At 32.7% G+C, this 21,440-nt stretch overlaps 1 protein-coding gene across 2 annotated transcripts; it reads left to right on the plus strand.

The window, feature by feature from the left end:
* The first annotated feature begins 1,812 nt into the window (after positions 1–1,812).
* Positions 1,813–12,713, plus strand: LOC115445023 (solute carrier family 35 member F6). Of its 2 annotated transcripts, XM_037443820.1 has the most exons (9): positions 1,813–2,015; positions 3,815–3,962; positions 4,219–4,365; positions 5,762–5,909; positions 8,970–9,131; positions 9,736–9,900; positions 10,907–11,033; positions 11,137–11,338; positions 11,477–12,713. In XM_037443820.1, the coding sequence occupies exons 2-8, from the start codon at positions 3,816–3,818 to the stop codon at positions 11,336–11,338; spliced, it is 1,098 nt and encodes a 365-aa protein (XP_037299717.1). In that variant the 5' UTR covers positions 1,813–2,015; position 3,815; the 3' UTR covers positions 11,477–12,713. The 2 variants fall into 2 exon arrangements, with proteins under 2 accessions (XP_037299717.1, XP_030026933.1); XM_030171073.2 differs by having other exon boundaries at positions 1,819–2,015; positions 3,795–3,962; positions 11,137–12,713.
* Positions 12,714–21,440: the final 8,727 nt, after the last annotated feature.

Consider the following 21,440-nt stretch of genomic DNA (forward strand, 5'->3'; position numbering starts at 1 on the left):
TGTCCATTGCAACGTCATCAGAACGTGTGTTTATAAGGTTCATAATATTTTTTTGTACTCTCATTAATACCCAAATACCCAAGGGACCATTAGGGAACAAAAGAACATCTGCCTGCTATTATTATTATTATTTCTAACCTCTCTTATTGTAAGAATAGCTGATAATATTGTATTGCTTAACATTGAATTTCTTAACATTTTCGCTTATAACTTTTTTATTTATAGTTCTACGACAAAAGTTACTAGACCAAAGTTATAGAGAATTTAATTTGCAACAAAAAATGTTTATACATTTTTTTGTCAGATAAATAGTTTAAGAGATACATCGTAAAAACCATTTCAACCCCTATTTTCAAGATGGCAGCCGTGGGACAAGGGTGGCGACCCCACAAACTTGGTTTTAGTTTTACACTGACCCCCCCTACACTTCAAAAAAATAAAATTGCGTCCTTTAAAAAACGCAAGGTAAGGCCTAAAAAATGTAACATTTCAATGGACTAAAATAAGTTTGTGGCATTCGTTCTTTACATTTAGAGAAGAATTGCAAAAATCACACGTTAAAAGTACCGCGAGTCAAATATAACTATTTTTCAACAATATTCCCCGTAAATAAAATAGTAATGATTAATATACTTACCTCACCTAATATTAATATTACTTTATTAGATTGCTATAAATAATAATAGAATTGTTATTGCATAACCAATGAAACATAAAAAAAACAACATAAAGATGAAATGTAAGATATATTTTTACAAAATTGGCGGTCTAATGTGTCAAGCAACCTTTGCATGCACAGAAATAGATATATAAATATATTGTTGTTATTACCAATAATCATAATAATAGATTATCTTAACCACCATCTTTACGCTCATTGATTTTAGTTTTGCTGAGACATACTTAGTTATGTTTCTCGATCAAAGAGCATAACAACTTATTATAAAATAATACCAACCAAATAATTTCTGGCTATGCTATCTTATTCCATTTTTCATGTATTAAATATCCTAATCTATAAGCTAATTGTTTAGCAAGGAATAGTGTGACATACAAATGTAAAAAATTAAGTAATTTTAACACAACTGGATGTTTGTCGCAACAGGTACTGCTGTCTTTAACAATTGTTACTTATAAATCAGTTTCAGTTTGTCTTATATTTTTATTATGGTAGAATTTAACCCCTTTTGTATTCGATCTGTGAATATATTCAAAAATGATAGTCAATCTCCTAAGAAAAAAAATCTAATAGCCACAACGTTTAAGATATAAGGTTCTTTTACTGCCCCAACTCCAAAACTTCCCTGTATAATAAAAAAAAAATATTGAAAAAAGAATATAATGATACATTTTTAAACCTGTACTTGCCTGCACATTCATATGTAATTTTTTTTTTTGGTTCATTTATCTCTTTTAATTCATCGATGTCGATACAAAGTTTTCGGTACTAGGATATCACTATTGTAAGGGGCGGAGTCGGCGTCATTTTATGCATTCAAAGTGTCGCATGTCACGTGACCATATCGATTATTGTGTATACTCTTTTATCATTGATAGTTACCTGTATTTCATTGGCCAATTCCGCTGGTCTTTTTATGAGGTGTTCCCATCTTAAAAAAGTAAATTATAAACATATCTCCCATAGTATTTATACCATACAATTTTAAGTATTTTCTATATCTAAATCTATACTTGAGAAGTAGGAGCAAGAAGAAAACATATTTTTGCCAATATTCTGTTTTTAGGGGATTTTTGACATAGCATTAGGGATAATTATTTTTAAGAATTGGTAACCCTGACCTGACCTGCCATTACTGACATATATTACAAATTAAAATTCTCATTTCACTTTGGCTAGCAATTAGCAGTTGTCGATTTAGAAGCTGCCTTTTCCATCTGTATTATAATTCTCGTTAAAGTTTGAGCTGTCTCCCCCTGGATAGAATAGGTGGAATTTCAAACTTCGGGATCCGTTTGCCAATCGTTAAAACATTGGCAATTTGAAGAAGATACAAGTAAGCACAAAATTCAAAAATATTTTATGATCCAAACAAAGGCTTGATAAGACACTAATATTTAAAAGCATGCACTATGGACCAAAACAAATTCCAAAAAGTTTTATTTTCTAAATACTACCTCCAACACATATATTAATATCTACCTACATACATGCAAATATTTAGAGATCATTAGGTTTAGTTAACTACTAATAAATAATATGGTAACAAGTTTGCAATGGTATAAACATCATCTAACATAATTTTGATCTTATTTGACAACAAAAATAAACTTCACATATAATCTGTAATATATTGGTGTCAAAGTAATAGGTGGGTAGGTACATGTAATATAAGTTTTATACAGAACAACATAATGTCAAGTAAAAAATGTAAATTGCTATATATATAAAACTTTCTTAATATGGTATTTGTTTGTTCTTTATTGTTGGTTATTGATAACCATGAGCCAACCAAATAAAATAAAATAAAGTCTCAATGCTTTCATGCTGTTTTTCAGCTATATTTTGTCATTAAAACATATTTTTTACATATCGGATACTTATTATCTATGTCATTTAATTTAGCCAAGAAATTATTATTGTGGCTTTGCTAGAAACAAATTAATACGTTTGTGCTCCATACCCTTTAAATGAAAATGTGGCATTATATTAGTTAATTCAACCATGAAATGAAACAATTTGTCTTTGGTTATGTACCTATTAATATAATATATATTAGTATTTTAACATCTACTTACTCGACATTAGCAAAATCACCAATGAAATTGTGGAGACATCATTAAAGTATAACAACAAATTTTACAAAATTTTGTTTCAATTTCATGTCCAACATTACAAAGCAGAATAAAATGCAGCATATCTGTTTCCTCAATTATATTTGGTTACAATGTAGGGCTTATTATGATCAGTTATTAAAAGTGAAGATAATGATAAATGTTGTTTTGCTAAATAAAATTTATCATTATCTTGCTTCAGTATAGTCCTTCCTATCAATAGATTCTCACCAATATCATGCATAAATTGAATAAGTGTCAGTAAATTGATGAATACAGTGCCATTATTCAATCTCTGCATTCAGGGTCATGTTAATACTGCAGTCCGTGTACAGGAGATAAATACTAAAACCTAACACTGTACTAATATTATGAGTGCACTTGTTACTACAATTATATATGCAAATTTAGAAAATATTTGGATATTGGTTAGATGTAAACATTTTAAAATTTGGCATGAGGGTACACTGTTCTTGATGGACACATAGGCTAATTTTTATCCCAGTAATTTGCTCCCATGGAAAATAATGGAATTTTCAATTAGAAATGCTGGCACTGTATCAATGTTCTAGGGTCTTTTGTAGTGAGAAAGGGTCTTTCACGAGGGCAAAGCCACAAGCAAAATATGTTGATGACTCCAAAAAAACACTGATTTGGTATATGAATGAAATCCTCACCCAGATTAAAACCAATTATAATCCATAATATTAAATATTTTAACATTATTAATTGTAATTTGCTAATGATCTTTATAGCCTTGCCTGCTAGAGTCCAAGCATATTGATTTTAAATTTTATATTTCATTTGGGCTGTCTCTAACTTGAGTACAGCCATGGTATACATTCAAATTAGTTTTGTTTTTATTAACCCACTAATATACTGACTAATATTATGTAGTCTCTGTAAACCTTTCACTACCTAGCAATGTAAAATTAAGAACATACTTAAACTAAAATTTTAAATTAGAAAATGAAAAATTCTATTTTATACATATTTTTTAGGTAACAGTTTTCTCTTACAGAATGGCATTTACTCCGTATCAACGATTCTTGGCTCTGATGATGGTGGTAACTGGGTCCATCAACTCATTAAGTACCAAATGGGCTGATTCTTTGAACTCAAAAGGCTCTGATGGTAATGTGAGAAGTTTCTCACATCCCTTCCTCCAGGTTAGTATGATTGATTGATATTAGATAATATTTCATATTTCTGAATAAAATAATAGTGATCTAGTTACTATTATCAAATACTTAAATAGTAGGTGTGATAAAATTGAATAGTTTATTAAATATGTTTGAAATACCTATCTTCCTCAATAACAAAACAAATAATGTGAAGTGCAAATTCATCATTGTTTTTTTGATATTGATGCTATAATGAGGTAGATAGGTGATAATTCTTTTTAATATTTAATCTTTCTAACAGACTGCCTGTATGTTTCTGGGCGAGATGCTTTGTCTATTAGTATTCAAGCTGGTGGTTTGGAACACAAGAAACACAGGACATAGCCTTACAAATGGGAACCAATATTTCAATCCATTCATCTTGATGCCAGCAGCCATGTTTGATTTGGTAAGAAAAAATAAAATAATATTTAATAATGCGTTTCTTTTATATATACGCAAAGCGAATTTAGGTTAAAATTAAATAAAAAAAGACATAATTTTGTTTATGTTAAGATTATTAATTAATGCTAACATTGCCACAGTTAACATTTACCTATTATTGCTATACTTAAAAGTACTAAGTAGACGTTAAATAAAATCAAGTTTTAAATGTATTAATACTGCTTTTGAATCAATGTAATACGGCAGGTTACACAAGCTGTGCTTTTCAGGATTATTTGCAATTATTATAATGCCATTAGATTCAGTGTGGTCATTGCTTTATATGTGGTCCGTAATTATGCAAAAAAAATCTATTTCAATTTCTTTTAAAAATTGCAAATATTCAGTGTTCACTATGACCCTTTAACACTCTTCCCCTTGAGCATTTGTTCCTTACATTCACAATTTCATTAAAAATAAGTTGTAGATCTTTTTGACATTTACTCCTAAAATGTTACTAGATAGTAAACGACAGGTTGCAAACCTGTCCTTCGACTTAAACGTCTAGCAAAAAACGGATTCACCGCTGAAACGGAATAGGCCCGCCCTCCTATTCTGTTTTTGTAAAATTTGTATGTGATTAAGTAAAAACTATTGTCGATTCTAATGAAAGTTTACTGCAATAGTAAATATATTATTAAATATTACCCAATTACGAATACAAGATGCGATAATTGTATCGGGAAAAGGTCATCGTAACATAGTCGCCATTGCTGTTTCAGTCAATTTTGTACTTTACCGAGTTGCGGGAAATGTTAATTTTGCTTGAATCTTTAGAATATGTTTCCATGCACCAACATATATAATAGAATATTAACGAACCTAACATAAAACAATCTAAGATAAACTTAGTAGATACTTAATACCTAATATTTTCTTCTAAAGTATTAAAATGAATGACATAATATTAATTTAATAAGGAGTATAAAAAAAATATTATATGCCGCCATTATTTCAGTATTGTCATGGAACAAAATTTCTGTCATGTAAATAACCGTAAAATGTATATAATATAATAATGATATACCTACCTATGTATATAAGTGAAAAGGTTAATTCATTTACAACATTTTATTGCTTATAACCATTTATGAATTTTGAAAATCTACAATCTGAAACAAAACTTTTGTAGAAACATTTACCCGATAATCAAACTATATATTATATCCACAGTATGAATATGTAATACAATCATAACACAATAACTGGTTTTCGGATTTGAAAATGGATAGTCAAATTCTGTTTTCTAATTGAATTTGACTTTTTCACCGATATATACATATATGTTATTAAAGACTAAATGTAATGAAAACTTAATATGTCGTCCTTAAATTCTTGTTAATAAGTGTTCTCTCTGACAGATCGGCACGTCGATAATGTACATCGGTCTCACGCTGACTTACGTTAGCAGCTTCCAAATGTTCCGCGGCTCCATCATCGTATTCGTCGCTATACTTTCTATGACATTCTGCGATCGGCAAATTATCAGAAGGGAGACCATGGGAATAGGTGAGAACCTTTTTTTAACCAAGAAAGTTTTATAAAAGTTCAACTCCCCAGTGGTCAGAGACCCTTGAGAGATGCTTGCGATCCATGAATTATTGATTTAAATTTATAACTTTAATGAGAATAGAAAGCAATGATTATAATTAATTTCCGTATCAGACCTCCTACTTATTGATAATGCGTAAGCGCAACAAATAACTGAGTTGTCCTATGGACTAAAGTATAAACGATATGATAAACAAAGTATGCATGCCAAAACATTCATATCCGTTCACAACAAGCACCATGTCAACACGTCTGTTATCAAAACACTACACGGTCGATATGTCGCGGGTTGGAGGATTAAACCTTAGTTGTATTCGAAGCCCAGCGCTTAGCTACCACATTGCGAGAAGCAACAGATATCAAAATATAAAATCACTGTTATTAACATTGACACTCAGTTCATTATGAAAGATGCAGATATTTCCACACTAAATACGAAATCGAGTGGCTGTGCGATTATTGATTTTATTATAGATGGTATAGGGTGTTTACCATTACCACGCTTGTAACAATATAGATAAATAATAATATGTGTTGCCATAAGGGCAACATGCATCCCTTATTGTAACTATATAGGTTGGATTCCGCTCGTTTTAATAAAACAAATGAGTTTAATTGAATATGCGATTTCGAAAACGGGACATTTACAAAAATGTATAAAGTTTAGGAAATGGAAATATTCATAAGTAGTGTAAAAAAATAGAAATTTATTTTTGGATTAGAATTTGGGTTCAATTGACAATAAAAAAATACAGATGTTTTGTTGTTATTTGTTATTATAATATATACATTTCTCTATATTGATCTAGATATTGTATTTATGCCATGTGCCCTTTTCGAAATTGTATATTCAATTATATTATTATTTTATATCTAGGTTTAAGAGATTTCACTTAATACAATATTTTTGAATCCAGTTCGTTTTTTTTCTTAGTTCAGTAATATGCGCAAGTTCAAAACAAAAGGCATTCACACCTCTGAATTTTTAATCCGAACTAGTAGTTCCTGTGATAAGCGCGTACAAACTAGCAAACACTTCAGCTTTATATTATGTATAATAGATAAATAGAGATAGATTAAAACATGGTACTATGGGTGTCGACTTCGTGCCGTGTCAGTTATTGCACCGGTCACGTGTACCAGCCGTGTGCTAACTAGGCGTTCTCATAATTTTGACGATGCATAGGAGCACATCCTTATTATTCATGAAAATAAAACAGTACACCTGTATAGTGTAATACAATACGCTTTAGAGATAATATTTAATACAAATATATATAAGTATAAGACAATATTTTTGTGGATCTTGTTTTATTCAGGATTTACAATTTAATGCAATAATATAATTATGTATAATTTTTGCTTTATTATTAACTAGCTTTTGCTCATGGTTTCGCCCGCGTGTAGGAGTTTTCCGGGATAAAAGTACCACTATATATTTTCCCGGGATAGTAGCCTATAACCTTCCCAGGGTCTAATACTATCTCCATACCAAATTTTGATTTCTTATACCACGTCTTATGTCACGTCCCGTTCCCGTGGGAACGGGATAAAAAGTATCCTATGTCCGTCTCCTGGTTCTAAGCTACCTCTCCACCAATTTTCAGCCAAATCGGTTTATCCGTTCTTGAGTTATAAATAGTGTAACTAACACCACTTTCTTTTATATATATAGATTCATAGTGATTACCACTAACACTATGTTATTTTTTTCAATGTTACAGTTGTAATAATAAAATATCAATCACATTCATTTAATGAATTTATGAGTAATTGCAAGTTCACGCAATTGTTAGATACTTGTATAAAATGAACTATTGCATACATTGTTTATGAATCATCAACAGATATCTAACAACTGAATAAAAATATAATATTTATGCTTATTGTATTCCACATGATTGTACTGTGTGAACGATTACGACAAAAGTATGCAGGCGTCAATCTAGTGTTAAATTACGTTCACTGCGTTAACTCAACAGCAGTGTTGACGACTAGTAAATTTGAACTTTGAACTCTTTTTTTACATACCTAGCCAAACTGGATGTTTAAAAAATTCGCCTTGGGTTAGGTGCATGTTTGCTGTTTATAAAGTATAATGTAAGCAACTATCCTATTCAAGAATAGCCTATATTACTATAGACAATAGACGGTAGTTCAATGCCCCAAATATTATATCTATTTTGATGAAGTAACAGTAAAGTAACAAGTGCAAGTTCAAAATCCAAGCCACTCTTCGTCTATTTAATGTTTATTGTGTGTTCTATGTCAACTATCGCTTGCTTTAACAACTAAAGAAATCATTGCAAAGGAACCTACATATCCATTACATACCTGAGGAAAATCCTACTTACTAATATTATAAATGCGAAAGTTTCTAAATATGGTTGCATGTTTGTTACAAGTAAACATAAAGATAACAGAAAGGTCAAATTTAGCAGATAGGTAGACTATGTCCTGGATTAACACTTGAAATTGTGGAGTTTTTAGCTGGCGTTGGGATTGTGCAGTGGATAAGATTTTAGTTGTGGTTATATTGTATAAGAACTTCAAAGACATGTATTGTCTGCCTGGAATAAGGTCACAAACTTACATGTAGTAGTCCTCTCAGGCCCTTGGGTCCCTGGTTCTGGCCGGCTGCCAGCAGTGGAATGTATATATTATAATAGAGGGCTGGTATAATTAAATAATAATTGTATGCTGAAAACTTTCTTTTTTAACAATCAATAAGTTTACGTATATTTGGTGTAATTAAAATAGTATACAGATTTTGTCCTCCCTTTAAGAAATGATTGTTACAGTTTATGTATATTATACTAAGTACCAATAGTTATGTATCGATACAGTTGTAAATTCATATCAGCTCTAGTGTAAACCTCTGTGCTTTGATGGATGCTACTATTGTGTAAGTTTTTTATTTTTGTGTAATAATAATAAAAATATATATATATATATATATATATATATATATATATATATATATATATATATATATATATATTTTGTATTTCTACACAGTGTGCATCGTCATGGGCCTGTTCATAGTTGGTGTGACAGACGCCATGTACCCCTCCGGCGAGTCCAAGGGAAGGAACAGTCTCATCACAGGGGACCTACTGATCATTCTCGCACAAGTCATCTCGGCTTGTCAGATGGTGTACGAAGAAAAATATGTGACAGGTTCAATATTATCTTTTATCATTACGTCACTAAAGTGATTGCTTCACAGGTAGATTTCGATGTAGTTTGTAATTTTTTATTTGACATTTAAAGATTTGGAAGTCCTTTTTCAATGGCTAAGGTCTAACCCGACCAAAGTAGTTTTAGATTACTTACTAACATTTACCGCACTATGCTATATAAAAAAAAATCTCAAGAAATAAAACTAGCCCATTGTATGGATTGAGTATATGAGCAAATTCCGTATTGAAAGAATATTTGAAGTTATCCGTTTTCTATATTACTGCTGGTGCCTTCAAATCACTGACTTCGTTTTTTTTCATATTTTATTTTTTATACAATAGAAACTAGTTACAGCGACTTTGGTTATAAAATACGGTCACGGGAATTACATGTATAGAATAAAAAACACGGTCGAATTGAGAACCTCCTTCTTTTTTGAAGTCGGTTAAAACAGAGTATCGTTTATAGCTACTATAGAATATAACGTACAAATTAGATCGCTTCTTCAATGTCGTTATAACCGGTTTTCACTGTATTGGTGTTTAACTAACACTTTTTAATATAAATTGAACTTATACAATTATTTTTTAATAATCTCCAGTGTTGAACATCCCTCCGTTGCAAGCAGTCGGCTGGGAAGGCGTGTTCGGTTTCTCAATGCTGTCCGTACTGCTGGTGATCTTCTACTGGGTGCCGGCTCCGCCGCACTTCGACAACAACCCCAGGGGCACTGTGGAGGATATAGTTGATGGCCTTATACAGATCGGTGAGTGAATGTAACTTATTGTGGATAGTTTCTAACTTTATTTTTTATTTTGTCATAAATAGTAAATACAGCGAGAAGGTCCATTTCCGACAGTCAGCCAACCCGAAAAACCAATTTGGTAAAGCAACATGCTTGAAAAAGTGTGTCCCACTCAACATTGTAGTGGATTTTTGCAAGTGGACAGCTGAATACTTGGTCAAACAATTTTTTTTAAATACCGTACAGCCGTCGTCCCTTACCTGGGGATATATTGTGTACCGACAATTCACCCGCATATACAAAAAAAATAATGTTATAAACCCTAATGAATTATACAGTAAATGTTCATATGTAATGTCTGTTTATATTGTCCTCAGTAAATATTGATAGCCAGTATTTGCAATTGCGGAAAGATTAAATATTATTTCCCCAGAGGGACTTAAATTAAAAGAATCAAATTTTTCATTTTTTATGTAGTTCATTGAGCCATGTCACACATATGCTTTTGTCGGTTTAATTGCATACAAAGTTGGTTAATTGTCTGTGTCCAGCGCACTCACAATTAATTTTCTAGATTCTAGACATTACAATAAGCTACCGTTTGTGGAGGGAATGGTCGTACATTCGGTTTATTCAAAAGAGCTTCACTCTAACTTTTACACAGCATAATTATAGCAAACACGATATTTGTTTCCCTTTTATTTATATTTCGTATGAAGATGAAAATATCGATGATCATCATAACTCTACTTTTTGTTTCCCAATTGTTTATTGTCTTAATCAAAATAGAATAATTATGTAACCTAAATGTGCAAAGATCCCTTTTGCGGGAGAAAACATGTTTATTAGTCATGACCCATCTCATTTCGCTATTTCAAGACTTTTGGAACGGATTTCTAGGAATGTGGCAGACAATTTCGTAGAATCATACACTTTATAGAAATATCTCAATCTAAACGTGCTTATGCATAAACCATACCCATCACCAATATTGAAAACAAAATACAAATTTAACGTTAAATTTCAGGAAACAACCCGCTAATCCTTGTGGCAACATTGGGCACGATCATATCCATCGCCTTCTTTAACTTTAGCGGCATCAGCGTCACCAAGGAGATGTCTGCAACCACAAGAATGGTCCTGGATTCAATCAGGTAATATTTAAAGAAACACCTAAGTTAATCTCTGCTAATTAATATTTAATACTAAGTGAAAATGTGTGCTTTATCCACATAACTTGATAATGTTTGTTTTTAGGACCTTGGTAGTATGGATGGTGTCGCTGGGCGTTAGATGGCAAGCTTTCCACTGGCAGCAACTGTTAGGTTTCGGCATGCTCATCCTGGGAACATGTGTGTACAACGGACTGATGCCCCAATGCAGCCGCAACAGCGACCCATCGAACGACGAGGAAAGCCAAGTGGTCAACGCAGAAGCGGATATCACTGAGGAGGCTTAGGTACAAGTTTGATAAAACATTGTTGTATAAATATTGTGAGCGTTCACATACTACCATGTAATGTATGTCGTGAAAGCTCGATCTTAAAGCAAATTTACGCTAGCCAATTTTTATGGATCTTCAATTTTTTATTTATAGTTTAATTGCTGCGGTCAACGGCGCTTGTAAAATACCGTTGGGATTTGCATGGATATTGGTGACTGTAATTTAAAATGAATTCCCAATAGGATGGCATATTTCACTGCTGGAACATGCAATGCCTCCAAACTTAGCAAGTATTCGAATAGGAAATGCATTTTTTTTTTTAATAATTTATAATCTGTAAGAATAACGTGATATATATTTTTTTGTTAATTATATATAATAATAATTTTAACGCGTAACTATCATTAAATAAAAAAATATTTGCTCAATATCGAATATCTCATGGACTCGATACAAATACAAAAAGCGAATAAATTTGTAAATAGTCCATAAGCAATAAAATGTACTGTGGTATATTTAGGTATTGTGTTTTAAAAAAAAAACACAATCATAGAATGTTTCAGGCATTGTATTTTCATCTTTTGTAAAACAATAAATTTAACAAATAAAGCAATCTATTGTATTCACGTAATTTTATAAATTTGACGTTAGTATAATTATTACTTGTACAGGCTAGGTTTACGGGGATCGCGCACTACGACTTTAAGCCGCGCAATATTTTCTTATTTCTGTTCTTTTATGACGTCTTGATTTTTCGACCCAGTTTTTTCCTAACCTCTGTCTGTTTCGAGCGGGTGTAAAATTCTTAGTGCGCGTTATTCCTTAGTGCACAAGCGACGGTGAACTCTAATGTCGGGTGAGCATAGTAAATTTTAGGCAAATATGTGGGCAACTAGTGAGTTGAGTGGCTACTCACACTACATATCATTGACTTTGTATTTTTCTAGAATATTCTATATATTTTCCTTAGTTAAAGTATGGTGATATGTTTCAATTAATTTGCAGTAATCGTTTAGTATATAGCAGCAGTTTCGATTTGAAGGACTTTGATGTCAACGTAATTACTGGGTGAGATTTAACATGTTGTCTCAGGGTGCCAAGCTCAGTGCAGTGGACGCCTTACTTTATTTGGTGTTCCTACTATTTATGGGCAGTCGTGTCGCTTACTATCAAGCGAGGAATATGCTCGGTTCCTTATTCAGTTGCAATAAATATTTAATAAATTAAATATGACGGTAGTTTTCAATCATATGGTTAACAAGTCTGTTAAATTTGGTGCTGATTTTGAATTATTGCTTTAATTATTTATACATTGCTTGCACAGCGTGCCTATGTTCGGGTGTTGAACCATGTGCATATATTAAAACTGCAGCAAACATGTCTAGGAAAATATAAGTACAATTATTTAATTCCGCACATCATAAATGATAAAATGCATATAAATATAAAAGGCCACTTGTTGCCGGTAATAATTACTCCCTCGCTTTTTTGTGTAAATGTTAATCAAGAAATCTTTTAAAATTATAATAAAATACGAAACTCGAATCACCGACACCCCACTGCGTGCCTGACTTCCATTCAACCAACATTAGAGGTCACCTTAGGCCGAGCTAAATCCAGCCTTATGTGATGTTAGACCTAAGGAGCTTATTGACTGCACACAATATAGCAATAGCCTTATAATTAACACTAGCTTTTGCCCGCGGCTCCGCCCGCGTTTTAAAGTTTTTCAGGCTAAAGTTTTCCGATATAAAAGTAGTAGTTTCCCGGGAGCCCGATGTTCTTCCCAGGGTCTAAAACTGTCTCCATACCAAATTTCATCTTAATACGTTAGGTAGTTTTTGAGTTTAACACGTTCAGGCAGACAGATGCAGTGGGGGACTTTTGTTTTATAATATATTTTTTAGAACTTTTTAAGAGGAACAATCCCGTCATACATCATTGTTGCATAACTTTAACCGTTTACGCAGCGCACACAATGGAAGCTCTCAAAACTAATAAATTTTCCCCGTTTTTGCAACATGTTTCATTACTGCTCCGCTCCTATTGGTCATGGCGTGATGATATATAGCCTATAGCACTCCACGAACAAAGGGCTATCCAACGCAAAAAGAATTTTTCAGTTTGGACCGGTAGTTCCTGAGATCAGCCATTACTGCTCCGCTCCTATTGGGTATAGCGTGATGATATATAGCCTATAGCAATCCACGAACAAAGGGCTATCCAACGCAAAAAGAATTTTTCAGTTTGGACCGGTAGTTTCTGAGATTAGCGCGTTCAAACAAACAAACAAACAAACAAACAAACAAACAAACAAACAAACAAACAAACAAACAAACTCTTCAGCTTTATATAATAGTATAGATTAAAGTATGATGTCAAATTATAATGACCTGATAAAATATATTTAAAATTAATTTTTAATATAATAACATAGGCATTTTTTGATATAAATATAAACTAAAGTGACCTATTCAAAAATACGGATTTTTTGGTTTGTCTATAAACGAACCATCAAAAGAATTTTCAGATCATTATTGTTAACAATCGGGCGGGCTCGTTAGCTTAGCGGTAAGAGCATCATTCTAGTGATGTATTGTATTGTCTAATAACTATATATTATTATCTTTTATTATGTAAGAGCTATATTAAATTAAAATGATATTTTGAAATTTATTTATAATGTAAGCATATTAGTGCCTGTATTTTAAGGTATAACCTAAAAAAAATAATATGGGAATTTTATATCAGATTGTCTCAAGTAGCTTTAATGATATTATCAATGAATTTCAATTTAAATAAAGTATTCTAAGTATACAACTCTATCATTTTGTGATTAATGTACTTACATTTACTTGTGTTACTAAAGTTCATGACTGGTGACTGTCCTCAAGGTCACGCGGTCATTGTAGAGGGTAAGGGCGTAACGAATGAAGCCCTACATTGTGCAAGACTGTTGCAACTAAAAGGTCGTTTCTTATAATTTTGTTTTTATTCGATCGTTTCAAAAGCGGGTTTAATAACACGTGTAAGTAATACACTATAATGGCTTTATTTTGTGCAATTAAACGATAAATATTTTTTTATATTCAACTATTTATTACTTGAATCCAACAATCATGAATATTAAAATAAATCCAATTACCAAGTTAGGTCTTGTCTTTATCACCTGCTGGCTTCAGTCCATCCTCTGAAAATAATTCTGCGATATTTATTTGACATTTGGATTGACTGAGGCGGAGGAGGTTATATGTACTTGGAGTCGTTTACTGAATCCTAGTGACAAACGTAAACATACAGTGTAAGAGCCTGGAAGACCGGGATCTTACGGTATACAGGGGAGGAGACGGGCGGGTGTTCCCTGTCCACGCCAGAATTGCGAAAGTGGGCACCCAAAGGATTTCGACAAAGCCTACTACCACAATAAATTTTTAAAACGACCAATATTGTCAAATCTGCAAGTACGCAAGGCATTGTATTTTTTTAGTCTAGGTCACAGGATCCATTTGTAAGATTACTAGCTATGCCCACGTCATGTAAATCTTAACGCAACAAGAGACCTACCTATCTATAAGGAAATGTACTTAGACATCTGAGATCGCATCTTGTTTTTAAGATGGCACGCCAGCTATTCACTTGGAAATAGGTAGATATTCGTATAACAAAAGGATCTTGATTGTGCTGGCTTTTAAAAAGAATTTCCTTAATTCAGGACCTTTATTTTCCTAAATCATTAATACTATATTACCTCGCAATAGGTAAGCAATTTGAACATTAAGTATTATAACATACTAAGCCTTTTGCCGCTCGCCCAAAATTGCAGTTTGATCATTGATTCATCACGCCTAGCAGCAACCTCTCGAAATTCTGCCTTTAGAGATTTTCGTAACACTTTCGCTGCTATAGTAGAATAATTTACGTAACTGAAAAAATCATTTAATAGGTTTAAAAAGTGGACTATAGAAGGTATGCAGTATGCACTGTCCTCTGAGGTTATGTGATGCAAGTTTCTACATTAAATTTATCGCATTGTTTTACAAATTTTATTCAAAACCAGTCAAAAATAATGTGGCAATTCCACATTCGTATTATCGTGTAGTAACTAGGTAAATGCATGATGTCCGCCAACATAGGCAGGATATATAGGTAACCTGCATATGTTGGCGTATGATCATCAGCGTGCATACGTATAACCTAAAGTTTTGTAAATAAATACTTGGGTTAGTTTTTCACAATGTAAAGGTAATTTGTAAAGCATACATTTATTACAAAATTCGATACAAACAATCGTAATATTTACTTCAAACCTGCCATCCTCCATGTGCTCATATTTCGTATTTAAAAACGATCCAAGTACGTATGAACTAAAATATAGGTACCGAAGTATGCGTAAGATGCTTTTTATTATAAGCAAAGAGAATATAGGTATTTGGAAAACTAAAATATAAGATTCAACTAATTCAATTCAATTTTCAGATTGTGGCTCCATCGTTGACAGACAAGATCAAAGAGAATTATAATATACCTAGATTCAACAAAAAATCTACGATACAGATGACATCATATATATTATAATTCTCTTTGGATGACATTTTCCATATATATTATCAATTCTCTTTGGATGACATGACTTTGAATGACACTTTGTAGGGACTGATAATCTGACTAATACTTATTATAAATGCGAAAGTTGCTGAAGATGTTTGGATGTTTGTAACTAGTTAAAGCATAAACTAATAAACGAACTTTAATATAAGTAATTGTGACATTTAGGCCTAACTAATTAAGTAGGTAGTTACTCTTTGCTCCAAAACCATACAAAATAAGACTTTCATTTTGAGAAAGTTCTTTAACACGGGCAGGACCGCGAGCAACGCTTTATCTACCATAAATCATAAATACGACATGATTTTAATTAGTTTTAATTAATTACAGTATAAGAACTACATTGTTTGTAAAATTGTCGATGTCGTGGTTCTCAAAGGAAACAACACAGGTCCGTGTTAGCGGCGGGTTATATTTAAAATAAAGTTATTGAGGGGGCACTAAATAGAAAATAAGGCCAGGGGGCCCTATTCGGTCCACGGGGGCCAATACGTCTTTTGCCATTACGGGCGCTCTAATCGCAGGACAGCTTTGATAGCCATATTAAAGGAGTGAAAATTCCCTTTTTTCCTATACGCCATGTACGCTGTGGATTGGGGGCCGTCTGCCTTTAGTTTGTGTGTTGAGCACTTTGTGGTGTCCTCCGGGATAAACAGCAGCATGGAAGGTAGGCCTCGCGCTGTCGTTAACGCTGGAGTCATAGGCACTTCCGTCGAAGGAAACCCGCTGCCAACCCTAGTTTGGGACTCGGCGCGGCGGTCACCTGAAGGTCGACATCAAATCCAGGCGACATGACACAGCGCCGCGCCGGGTCGTAAGGCAAGGGCGCCATTTTAGGAAGGTGCATCTGCATCTTCACGCTATAAGTAGGAAATAATAATAAATAATAATAAAGCCTTTATTTATTCCTTTTTTTATGTATGAATGTTTTCTTTTTTTTTTTTTTTATATGTATTTTAAGGACCTCCCTGAAGAGTAAAGGCCTCCTCCATGTTTCTCCACATATTTCTGTCCTTTGCCTTTTGTAACCAATTTTTTCCTGCAACTTTTAGAATTTCATCGAGCCATTTCTCCACAGGTCTACCTTTGTTTCTCTTTCCCACTGGCCCTTTCCAAGTGGTTATCTTTTTTGCCCATCTCTCATCACTCATACGCGCAATATGGCCAGCCCATTTCCACTTTAGGGTTTTGCAATGTTGTAAAGCATCAATAACTTTTGTTCTTTTCCTAATATCAATATTTCTTCTTTTATGTTTTAATTTTAAATTTAGAATACTTCGTTCCATGGCTCTTTGCGTTGTTAGAATTTTATTACTTGTTTTTTTATTAAATATCAACGTTTGGGAGGCGTAGGAGAGTGATGGTAATATATACGAGTCTAATACCTTTTTCTTTAATTTTAATGAAATATTTGATTTCAGAATCTCTTTGAAACTCCAGAATTTATTCCAGGCTATGTTTATACGACGCATGAGTTCGTCTTGTGATCTCGATTTTTTAAAAGACATTTGTTTGCCTAGATACAAATACTCTTCAACATATAAGTAGGTACTACATACTTAATATCTTTAATTTTTTTTTTCAATTATAAATCGCAATGACCCTAACATAACTGCTCAGTCGCCCTCCACGAAGGCTGGGCGGTAGTTATTACTAGTGCCATTGCACTTTCTTCGCAAAACCGAAAAAAGAAGGTGGACTAGTAGTTAGTAGTACTTTTCTAGGGCGATTAGGAAATGTACCCAGTGGCGTCTTCATGGATGGCATTATCTTATAGTTACTTAGATATCGAGCCAGGACACCAGAGTCCATAAACTATTGATTGAGTACTTATTAGATTTGCTTATTAATAAAATAAATTTTAAATTCATACAGATAAATGAATATTGTTACTTCTAGGGTACGTAGGTCCTATGTAAGTTTACGTTTTCGTAAATACGCGAAGACAACTGAAACTGTATGCTGACTTTATAAGAATAAATTATTCTGTTAGTCGTATGTAAATAGACTAAGTACTTTTTATTAAAATAAATAAAACGTTCAATTTTAATTAAGTACTTGCCTTTATAGACACTAAACTCTTAGTAGGAAAATGAATTAATTTACCATAAGAAGACATCTTTGTGGCTTGTTTAAAAAAATGTTGAGTACTTACTGCTGCTTTAGGTCAGTTTTACTAAAACAAAAACTTGTTTGGCTTTTTTGGAATAGGTAACTGTTTTTATAGATTATCCACAATTTACAACACTTTTATGGGATTTTCGTAACTAATATTATTTTAGCTAAGTATTTGCTTTTCTATTGATAAGTAGAGACGACGTTTAAATCGAGAATTGTTTGCCGCGATAAGTTACTTCCCAGAAGCGTGTCTGTTGTCACGTTGAAAGAATTAAAACATCGTAGAATTAATAGCCTAACCTTAGTTAACATAAAATAATAACCTTAGATATAATTGATCCGAGTAAAACATTAAACATTGTTAAGCCCGGTACGTATTGTTTAAAATAAACCTACATGGTACTGGCCTCCTTTATATAGAAACAATATATACTTACCTCATCGATATATGTACTACGTACTAGATTTGATGTTCCGAACATTCACTGTGTTCAACTGAATTGAACTGTTATCCATTCAAACTGATTTTAGTATGGTGTCAATATTGATTTTTTTGGTTGTGTACGGAGTGGCGCTCATAATATAAAAAAGCGAGTTTAAGTGCGTGTCTATATAATATACGTTAATGACTTACATACTCTTAGGTAGGTATCTGTGAAAAATTTATTCAAACGGAGATGTACTAAATTTCGCTGCAAATCATGACCTTGTCTCAACCTCTGCGTAAAGGACGACTTTGTAAATGTGTGTCGCTGTCGTTAGTTGTCTGGAAGCTTATGCTCAAAAATATAAATAATTTATATCAAAGACCTTTTGGCAACGGACTTGACCGTATGATTTTATACTGACGATTAAATAATGTCATAAAAAAACACTGTACTTACCGCATATATACACCATACCTAAATATCTGAAAGAAAATTCTACTTGCCTATTTAATGCTCTATACTTACTTAGTTTAAGAAAATTAACTACAATCCATTGTTAACTTTATTAATATTGTTTTGAATCACTGACATTACACTCTACATATAGTTGCATTGTGATACTAAAGTCCACAGAGCGACTGTGTCGTCCTTTTTGACCTCTACGGTTTGCCCCTATTGAGAGAATGGGGCGAGAATTATCGTTCTAAATAAAATATGTAATCTTAGTTCGGCGCTCGTCTGGATAACTTTTGTTTTGGAGTGTAAAACATTGAGCTTATAAGAGATTGGAACTTCGTTAATTACATTAGATAGGGTAATTAGCTACTTAGACTATTTGACATTTTTACAAAAGAAACATATTTTTGACACTAAGTACTTATATTTTATTATTTTACGCTTAGATAATATGCCAGGAAGCTGTTAAGCGGGTCGCTTGGTGGAGATCATCACAGTTTGTGAACATTTAAAATGTTCTGCCACGGGAAACAGCTGCGTAAATTAAAATATTATGCGTTCGTCAATCTAAGTGACCACATGCATGACAGTAAAAGTTTAGTTCATTTTTTTTTACGAAGATACCAATTCTTAATATTAACTTTCATATAATTATGAAACATAATAATTAATCATTGAGAAAATATAGCTACCTACATACTGTTATCTATATTTCTCATTGTTGAGAACTCGTATAGATTATCTAATAAATGATTATAAGTACAAAGTACAAACTACAAATCTAATGATAGGTGGAAGGTATCACATAGGTACAAGATTCTATGACATAAATGACTCATTGCATTATTGCGCCGGTAATTCCTGGTTTTGTTCTAATTATGAGTTTCCCCTATTAAAATAATCATAGTACTAAACCAAAAATGGATGCCTATAATACTTTATAGAACTATTTAAAAGGGAAAAATATAGCATAATCGTAAATGATGTAGTACAAAGAACAACCTAGGTCTGTGTACCTAGGTCATAAACAAAATTCATTTTACAAATCAATTTACCCATTAAAATACTTAAGCACTTACTAAGATTATGATGAAAATTGAGGATGATTTACGAAACATTCCTTGCAACATTGAACATTCGTGCTGACACGCTCATTTAAACTAGTCTCTTTTTTTTAAATATTTATACATAAATGATTGTTTTTTTTACTATGTCACCGTGGATAGATATGAAAGAAGTCACGGCCAGCGATATATTTTTTGTCACAGCTACGTAAATTCATAATAATGTTATCATTTTGACTATAATGATATTGATTTTTGCATCTAATATCGTAACAGAAACCATATCATACTCTACGTACTAGAGATGTCTAAAGAACCTCAAAATCCTATACGTTTCCGACTTGGTATCCCCTGCCAGTTATACTTAACCCTACATTTCCTAAACATCAAAGTGGTAAATTACATGACATGGTATGTGGTAAGTAATCGAGGTCTCAGACTTGTGAAAGTGAGAACAATATTGATTGGCACTCGCCCGTCAGCGTATCACAAGCCCGCAACCGACGCTTTTCCTCAAGGTAACCTAAAACGCTCGGTCATTGCTGGCTGAGTATTTTTGCACCAAACATACGCAAGACAAGTGCAATTAAATAAGAACGAATGAGATTGCGCCATTTTTCCTCATTGCGCCGCCAAAGCGCGACGTGTGTTATGTCGCGTGCGCTTCGTTTGTCAAGCAAAACGTTTTGTATTCTGACTCATACATACGTATACGGTCAAACTAGTTTGAAGTTACATACGTGATGACGGAGACGTGGTCGCTGTTTACATTACGCATTCGCTCTTCCGAAATCCCAATGGAGATAAATTCAGCGAAAATGAATCCAAATGGATATATGCATGTTCACTTATCTATCTAACGTTTTAGCGATTTTAAATGACCTTGAACGGGATTTATTTCGATAATTTCGATGGTTCGAACAGACTTTATTTGACTTTATTTTCACCTGCTTTAAGTTTCCCAAGGACCAGGGTTGGACCAATTACTTTAAAAAATGAATAATTACTTATTTCTATGATAAGCCTTTTTAAGCTTTTAATAATTAAATATTTAGTGACCCTTTAAAATGTCGCAGTGCAATAGCCATTAGAAGAACTTATATGATTTCCTCAATTATAATCTTAGTTATGAACGTTGCTTGCGAGATTGCAGATAAGGAATATTCATTTATAAGAATTATGTTTGTTAGGAATAATATACTTATTGAAGTGATTTTAACGTCTGCTTGAACACAGTATAAGACAAAGACTTAAAATACTATTGCTAGATACTTTATTAAAACAAAGGGGTTCCTTGATAAAAAAAACACATTCAACAAGAAACTGACGATCACCTACTTGTAATAATGATAAATGACAATCATGACACATTTACTTCACGTAAATTACTAGTTTTTTGTATTTCAACCTTGATGGAATCACCTCTTTAGGCGTAGTGTTTTTTTC

Source organism: Manduca sexta, chromosome 27 (genome assembly GCF_014839805.1).
Source record: "Manduca sexta isolate Smith_Timp_Sample1 chromosome 27, JHU_Msex_v1.0, whole genome shotgun sequence".
Classification (NCBI taxonomy): Eukaryota; Metazoa; Arthropoda; class Insecta; order Lepidoptera; family Sphingidae; genus Manduca; species Manduca sexta.